The sequence below is a fragment of the Rhyacophila brunnea genome, unplaced genomic scaffold (genome assembly GCF_057557595.1).
Source record: "Rhyacophila brunnea isolate RB1 unplaced genomic scaffold, BYU_Rbru_1.0 scaffold_22, whole genome shotgun sequence".
Lineage (NCBI taxonomy): Eukaryota > Metazoa > Arthropoda > Insecta > Trichoptera > Rhyacophilidae > Rhyacophila > Rhyacophila brunnea.
In genome coordinates, this window is record NW_028232882.1 from 15,747,808 (window position 1) to 15,757,383 (window position 9,576).

The 9,576-nt window shown below is 29.9% G+C and overlaps 1 protein-coding gene across 1 annotated transcript; it reads right to left on the minus strand.

Moving 5' to 3' along the window:
* Window positions 1-2,998: 2,998 nt before the first annotated feature.
* LOC147070099 (potassium/sodium hyperpolarization-activated cyclic nucleotide-gated channel 3-like) lies at window positions 2,999-8,868 on the minus strand. Its single transcript, XM_085949912.1, has 3 exons — window positions 8,724-8,868; window positions 7,709-7,964; window positions 2,999-3,020 (listed from the first exon to the last, which is right to left on the minus strand). Exons 1-3 carry the CDS (start codon window positions 8,866-8,868, stop codon window positions 2,999-3,001), a joined length of 423 nt encoding a protein of 140 aa, XP_085806038.1.
* Window positions 8,869-9,576: the final 708 nt, after the last annotated feature.

Here is a 9,576-nt window from a genome sequence, read left to right on the forward strand (position 1 = left end):
ATGAATACCATAATTTTGATTTTCTGATATAGCAATAAGGTTAAAAAGCAGTAAAATACAATAGTATTTTATTAATTATAACACTAAAATTAATACATAATTAACGTCAAATACATTATTTGGTACGTACCTTGTTTTTATTATATAATATTATAATTATCGATGTACACGTTCGCTTATAGAAAAAAAAATATTTTTCTTATTGAACATAAAAAATATCAATCAACTTACTATCAGAATGATTACATGTTTGAAAAAAAACAAATGAACACCAATATAGTGTCATAAATTAAAAAAAAGAAACATATTCAAACTTGGAATGCTTGTTACATCGATCGTTTTAATATTTTTGGTTGATAAATGCAATATTATAAATTGCATGATTTAAAATAATTGTATCCTTAAAAATATTATTAATTTAACTAGCATTGACGTGTTAGAATTTCATTACAGCCATTTTAGATTATAGTTAATTGAGTCATTTACGTTGACAGCTGTCTTGAGCTATAAATCGATCATCGGAACGGTCGATTCTAATTAAAGTTGACGATTCGGACAAGCTGTTTCCAATCTCGGCAGTGTTGCCATCTTTTTGGTACCGAATTATAGTACGCGGTCTAAAAAAATATTGTATTTTGGCAAAAAATTATAGTACGCGTTGTCATTATGTAGAAAATGTATAAGTTCTTTGCTTCTCACCAAAAAAAAAATAAGGGAGAATATGACAAATTCCGAGATCTCTTTATATTTAGGTACATCTTCCGACCAAAAACGCTTAGCAATGAATTCAAGAAACTTCATTTTACACCAAAGTCAAGGGCTTTTTTTTACGTTTTTCGAGCATTCTTTTTTCCAAATTTTCTTATATTGCAAAATTATAGTACTTTGCACCAATTTATCGTGCAGAAATATCGAAATTCTAGTATTTTTTGCGTTTTTTTTCAGATATTCAAAATTATAGCATTTTGGGCGTACTATACCTGTTGTATGTCGTACATAGTACGTAGACAAACATTATAGTACAACTATGTACTATAATTAAAATACGGTTGGCAACACTGAATTTAGGACTGTTGTGGTAGAGTGAAAGGATATATATTATGTCGATATTTTAATATCTGTTTCTCCTCTCTTCTTGCTCACAACAGCGGCGTAGTCCTCTTCTCTCTTATCTAAATATTTTTTATTTAGTTTATTATATTATATTGTTAAATAACATACACATAATATGCACAATACACACATTCTTTTCTATTTTTTTGACCATGAACGATCCTAATAGGATCATATCGTCACCGTTCAGGCAAAAGTCACCAACCCTGAAAATGGCAGTTTTGAGTTGAGTATGTCACCCGAAGCGTAAAATTATGTTCTTTAAGATGCAAAACTCACCTCGGTACATAAGTTAGTAAAATTTTGCTTAAATCCGAATTATTTGTTTTTCACTAAATGACTTTCGATAAAATCTTAACAAGCAAAAGTCATTATAGGTGAATAGACATTATTGACTCTATAACAAAAAAAATCCTTCGTTATAAATATACAAGCAAAAGTCACTATACTATGGATGGTGAGTTTTACTGATGCTTCTTTTGGCTAACATTGTTCAGATTATTAACAAGCAAAAGTCACCAAACCATAATTTGAGCTACCTTGCCTCCTTTAAAACCCTCCAGTGGGTCTATTCTATACTTATCGAACACTAAATTGATAAATAGTATCAAACTTAGGGTAGGTTTGTATCAAAATATTAGCACTTATTGTAACAATTACACGAAGCCGGTTTTTATTGTTGCAATAAGTGCGATATTTTAACAGCAGCAAGATAGGTGCTGTTAAAATATAGCACTTATTGCAACAATAAAAACCGGCTTCGTGTAATTGTTACAATAAGTGCTAATATTTTGATACAAACCTACCCTAAGTTTGATAATATTTTTCACTTTATCACTTTAGCGGTCGATAAGCATAGAATAGACCCACAGATGTTTTAATTAGCATCAAAAAGTAAAATTACCTTAAAGAAATTATTAAGAAGACATGAAAAAATAATTTAATGTAGATAAAACCTTAAAAACATTAAAATCTGATTTTTCCTGCATTTTCAAACTTTCAAATTGCGATATCTCAAAACTATGTTTTTAGGGTTGGTGACTTTTGCCTGAATGGTGACGATATTATGGGCCTTCACAGAATAGAGTTTTGTTTTTACGAGAAATGAATGTTAGCCACTTTCACAACCTTTAAGGCCTGTACTCTGACTATAAACACAAATTGAAAAATAATATAAATATTTGCCAGACCCAGGAGACGCGTAAGCCACACGGATATCGTGGGCGTTATAAATATACTAATACATATCTCCCAGCACTTTTTGGTGAAATATTGATAGTCTCGAATTAATATAGGTAAGTACCTAATTGATCAATATGTTTTTTACATTGTACATATTATTAATACCAAATCATTCATTTCTTAGAAGACAAAAGTACACCATTCTTCAATTTATCATCTAAAGAAAGATCAATAGCAAACATAGCAAAAAATGATACCGCATTTTGAGACTTAAGAACATCTGTGATTGGTAAGGGTTCAGAACCACTAAACTGCTCCGGGTAGCCTGCAGATGGTAGAGTACATAGCCTGATGGTGGACGACATTCGATAGGAGATGGCCCGAAGATCTCTTAATGTGTGTTACATAGACAAGAATATCTAAATAATTAAAAGGGTGTGATATAAATTCAACTGTTAATTTTTTCTTGAGTAAAAAGATCAATTACCGCATTCTAGTAAAGTTAATTAAACTTGTTCACGTTACCGATAATTTTTAAATAATATTCCTGTACTGTGAACTATCGAGATGAGAGTTTCTTGAGATTTAACTATCGTTTGTGGATGATCTAGTTCATCGAGAATCATTTTAAATCTTCATTTCCCGATTGAAATTGTATAAATTGCTATTAATTGCTGTCGACTATTAACACTTTCTTTACAGTCTAGCTGGAATTTAAAAGATGGCTAAAAAAAGTCACATATAACGTTTTATATGCAAAATACGTACCTATACGATAAACAATATTATTTGTATCGATTTTTTTCATTCACAAACATTGCATTCAATAATTCTGCTTTAACATCGGATATATGTTTTTCATTTGTTACCAATTGAAACATATTATATAACTGGGTCGCAATAAAAATGTTGTAATACAAAAAAATACAATATGATTTACTATATATTTTGGTCATAGCAATAGTCAGTCTTTCTATCATCGTATCTAATCATTATATTGTAACTACATATTATTTAGGGATTGCAATGCCGAATGAATATATCAATACCCATATTTTGGTATTTCTTATTTAATGTTATAAATACCGGTATTCGTCAAAAAATATATAATAGAAGAAAGAAGTACGTACGTATTAATAAATATAACTATGTATTAAAATCAATTTAAAACACTATTATTTTATAGCAACGTCAAATACCTACCTACATTGATTATGTTGACCTTTATACATATTATGAATAAATTAGAGATGGAAAAACTGGTCGATTTTGAAGACTAAGTATACTTACTACCAGTATAAAAAAATACTTAGTATAGAAACTTGTTCCAAAATACTTACTAGTATTTGGAATACTATATAGTGTGTTTGGCGTGCGTATGCGATAAAAGTTTCATACTCAACTGAAACTAAAACCAACTCCATATTAGTATTTGAAATACGTATCGGCTCAGAGACCTCAGACTGTGTATTGGCTTCAATAGAATCGCTAAAAATACGCTGAGCTCCGCTTGTCGTAAAGTCTCATTTATTATTAAATTTTAAACACATTTTAAATTTATGAGCTATTTTTCTGTTAGGTTACAATATTTTTGTTAACAAAAATGAATAACAGTGTTTTTTTTTTTTAATTTTAAACATGTTTTGAGCGGTAATATAATAAGCCTAAGCCTGTGCGTCACCTCCCCACTGTGCTAGGACACAACATTTATGACCTATTTGACCATTTGAACGCAATAGACTAATAAATTAAAATATACCTATATCCAAGTGCTATATATCGTTCGCGCGCATTTAATGTCAATAGTATTGAAAGTCTACCAACTGGCGAGTGCACAGTACAGCGACTCGCGATGATATCATCACAAGTGTTTTGGAATAAGGCCACACATACTGAGTATGGGTAGTTTCATCTGAAACTTGAGTACACAAACTGGTGACAGTATTTCCAACTCACCTTTAGTATAGATCTTAATATTTTAGAACTGCTTACGAGTACTTATAAGTCCGGGTACAGGAAAATCTCTCAGAAATTCAACGTTTGTTGAATGTACTCTCAAAGCTGTTTAATAGTTATAGAATAATTCGAAATATTAGGCAAGAATGTTTTCTTTTTCGAAATACATATTATATTAATTTATCGCGTCAAATCTATAAGTATATTTGAAGGATTTTATTTTAATATTATTAAATTTTAGTTGGTTTCCATAAATATGTTTGTGTTTTGAAAAAATAATATACCTACAATAAAAAAGTACCTAATGAGAAAATAAAATAAAATTCATTTTTGAAAAACATAAACGTATATTATGATTTCTTAATACCGAAAACAACGGTATTTTAAAATTTTGAAACCGGTATTTCGGTATCGATAAACAATTGAATACCGCTTTTAAAATACTGGTATTGCAATACCTATACATATTATACGAGTATACAACGTTTAGATCAAGTCAAAAAATATATATAATTATATTTCTAAGAATAAATAAATATAAGAAGAAATGAGTCAAATCAGCAGTTATAATAATTGTAATTTAATAATAAAAATATACACATCGAGTGTTATCAAGTACAATAATATGTTAAAAGACACAGAATTTTTTAGTTAATAATTATAAAATATTTGAGTTATTTGTGTTAACAGTAATAAAATTGTGTAAAATCGAAAGCTTTTTGTTAGATTTTCTTAGAAAATAATACATTCACCAGTAGTTTCATCGACATTTTTTTTTGCATTATAGTGGTTGAGGTTTTATAATATGATTCTATAATCATTTCGTATGCCAACAGAATTACCCAGCATACCAAATATGACACGCCTGCCATATTATGATTGTCACCACCGATTTTATTTATTTTGTAATATTTTAGTTATGAATGTTAACAAATACCTGTTTCGGGTTGTAAATCTAAGTAAAGTATATCTAAGTAATTAATTCTAAGATTATTTAGTTAAGGCATTTATAAATATGTTTTAATTTCACATGATGAGGCTTAACGGCTCGTTTTAGGTTAAGCTTAAGGTCCAAGCGCGTTCGGCGGCGCGTTGAGCGGCGCGCGCAACTCAAACGTATAACCAAGAAAACACTTTGTCTACGAACATTTTCACACACGGTTATACGTTTGAGTTGCGAGCGCCGCTCAACGCTTCGCCGACTTCGCCCACGTAAGACGCCCAATAAAACAAAACCGTAAATGTTTATGAACTCAGTACCTATACCTTCAAGCATGACATCGACGCTGCTTATTGAAGTGAAAGTGTTAAAAAATCAGCAAAGTGGCGTTTAGATAAGAAATTAGTGTGTTGTCCAATACACACTCTATAAAAAATAGAAATATTATGAATGAATAATAACCATCAGCCAAGTATCGTCATTTGAAAACCATGAACGAGTTTATCGATGGCGTGCTCGGCAAAGTCTCGAGGCTACAAAGACTACACCAAGAAGATGCAGCAGCTCACAGACAAAAAATGGCACATCCATTATTTTGGTAACTTCCTAGACTATAATAGTTATTTCGACGTATAGAGACATCTTAAATTATTTAGAAAAATAGTTGTCAACATAAATATTTCAAATATAGTAGAATTACAATTTTTTCAAAATCAATATAACGAATTCTAATGCCATAAATGCCAATTAAAAAATAATGAGTATTTTACGAAAAATAGCAATTATCTATCTATGATATAAAATTAAAAAGAAAATAGTATTTCAAATTATTATTATAATACTAAAATATGTAATATTTTTTTAAGAATATACCTCAAAATACATATAAATACTAATAACAATATTAACCAAATTATTACATTATATTTCACAATGGTATGTATAGTCTAAAAAAAACCCTAACGATTATAATTAAAAGTTAAAAAGATCATTTAATAATAATGATACACATTAAACTAGTTATCGCGTCTGTACACGTGCATGGATTAACTTGCACTAATCGCGATAATAACTCTGTAAACGTAAAAGTGCTGACTGTCTCGCCAATCTCATTATTCAAGACTTAGCGAGACGCGGATGTTATCATTGTATGGTACTATTTAACAGGTCTTGTAAATAGGTTAACCCCTAATGAGTTTCTGCGCGGTGTAGTTAATTTTTTTTACCAGCAGGTTCACCATTATTGTTCTACTGTACAGGCGCAGATATCGCACAGTCTAATTGTCGCGTGAAAATTCAGAAGCCTCTGTAGTTTTTTGTTCCATGCATGCAATCTTGCAATTTTCACGATAATACGTGTTTACACGTGCGTTTTTTTGTTATCGCTGCGATAATACGTACTGTCAGCAGTTAATTCATGCCCGTGTAAGCAAGCTATTAATAATATTGTAACATAAAATTAATAACAAATAAAAAAATTACAATTATTTTTTTTGTAATATATAATAGCATATGACGATAATACAGAAATAGCACACAATTTTGGTGGTTTTACCGACATATTATAATATAATGAATTTATTATTTTGAAAATAGTTGCGTTAAGTATATTATGTAAAATATAAATGTTATATTTATTATTAATAATATAATATGGTAAGATATTATAAAATTGTAGCGTTATCTCTATTTTGGAAAAAGGGTGAAAACTTCTCTAATAACTTCTCAGGAGGCAAAAAAGTGATTTCACATCTCTTGAGTGTTTTTGAAAACTAAAAACTACACATGGCACAATATACATTTGACACAGTTATCAAATCATGATATGCATCACTACTTTACATCATTACATCAAATTCATCATTAAATCATTCAAATTGCTGTGCCTAATTCAGTATTTTACTCACATGTCACATGTACAGGTTTAAACTTTAGTGTGGATGCATAATATAAACAAAATGATAACATTATTATTTTTAACAATAAGTTGACTAAAAACCGTAATATAATTATGATTTTTATTTAATTAACTCTCAAATGTGCTATTAATTTAAAAAGCATTCACTTTACGAAAAAAAAATATTACATATTCGTCATAGTGTATTTTTTTTTGTTAAACTCGAGTTTTACTTTTATTTAATCTCGTGAAATATAAATTTTTGAATGATCATCGTAACGTATCAAAAAATGTTAGTTTGACCAAAATAATGTACTCTCCCTTTTGCCGAAATAGTGACGACAATAATATTATATTCTATCAACCTGTATTTGTTAGTCTCAATCATAGTAAATAAATGTATACTGATTTGAATATTTAAAAACATTAATTATATATTTTAAATAACTACAATTGATAAACCACGCCGACGTTTCGCGTCGACTGGCAACTGCATCTCATCCAAGGAAGCACGTTTTACTTTAAGAAACAAATCTGGATATGCAGCCATGATCCTAAAAAAATCTTCTTTGTGTAACATTTGGAGTTCGCACGGTTCCGATGCGAAGATATTGTATGACCTGGAATGATTTTCACTAAAAAATGAAGCCTCCCCAAAATATGCTCCATCTTCGAAGTGACTGATTTCTTTCGCGTCTTTATTGTAGACTGTTACAGAACCCGATATCAAAAAATACATTGTATTACCTACAGTATCAGCTTTGACTATTATGTCATCTGGCATGTAAATATCACTCTTTAAACATGCTACAATCTCATCTATTATTGCTACAGGAAGATGAGAAAAAAATGTTACCCTTTCACAAAACTGTCTCCCTATACATAGACGAACTTCTTTTTGTAACTGGGTAGGTAAAAAACTTAACAAATTTTTCTCGTCATAAAATCCACTATCATATTTGTAGTTTAAATACATGCGTATTCTGTCCATTTTTTCTTTTGTTAACTGTTTAAATCGCATCATTTCATCGATTTCATGCATAGTTTTTTGATGCTTCCTTTGTTCATAATACTGCGATCTTACTATTAAAATCATCACCAATGTTGCGTAAAGTTGAAAAGCTACCCCAAACAATCTTAAAAAATTTGCAAGTAATCTATCTTCAAACGTCGTATTGACAAACAATTCATCACCGTTCAGTAGAAGACAACTGGTGGCTCTGTACAAACACTCGATATATTGACCTAATAAGGTTCCATTATAAAGCTCTATAAAGTGTTCCTGATGTACCCAAGATTCTTGTAAATGAGCTTGTGCATTAGATATATTAACAAATTCAATCATCGCAATTCCGAAAAAATTCAGTTGTAAACAGGACGCAAAGTGAAATAACACAGTGCCATTTATAGCCAAGGCTAGAAGTTTCCAAAATATTTTATTCTTGGCCGTATGCCTCTCGTAGACATCAAGATACCTAATGAGCTCTGGAAGTCTAAAAATTTTCACCATTGATGTCATACAAAATAAATCTCCGAGATCAGTATGCTTTCCAGTAGAATCCGTATATGCGAATGCATTCATCAAATTTGCAATCAAATACCAAGGTATTGAAAACAATACGTGTATAAAAAAACTTGTCTTCAAATAGTGTCGACATATTTGTTTCACGTCGAGAACAACGATTTTATTCTCAGTGTCATAGTATCCAGTGAAGAAGTTGATTATTATGTCCACAAAGAAGATAATGTTAAAACAATATATGATTTTCATCGGATACATGATGTTCCGAATACCAATGGTTCCTATGTACTCAAACGTCAATGCAAATGATTCCGCGATGATACTGAAGTAAATGGAAAAGGCTATTAAGGTATCCCATCCAAATCTGTAATGAAAGAGTATTCAAAATTTAAGACCAAATGGACACAATATTAAAAAAAATGTCACTGTAATGAAAATACACGATGAATTATCCGGCAACAATATTTTATTAAATGATATATTTCTGAGGTTAGTAAGAAATATAAAGGTACCTATACAATATTTATTTTTTGTTATATATAAATATTGTATACAATTGTTATTCTTTGAATACAAAGTATTGAAACAAGTGCAAATTACTTTTTCTTATCATTTTTTTTTAATTTTCTAGATATACTTAAAAAAATGAACCGGAAAAATTAAGAAATTTTGTTCAGAATTTCCGTTCCGAGCAGTCATTTATTTAAAAAGAAATCGAAATTTCCTTAAGGAATTCTAAAAAGTTATTTTTTAATTCCGGTTTTGGTCGACAGCTTAGCCCAGTGATAACTCAAGAATATCACTGATGATTTCTCGAAATTTTTGAAAATTAAATTCTAGAGATTTGAGATTGGCCTTTTCTAAATATTTTTCGAAACACCCGAGGCAAGATTCCTCGATCATAACTTATAATACCCATACAAATATGTGGAGTTATACCTTAAGTCACTAAACGGATGTATGGCA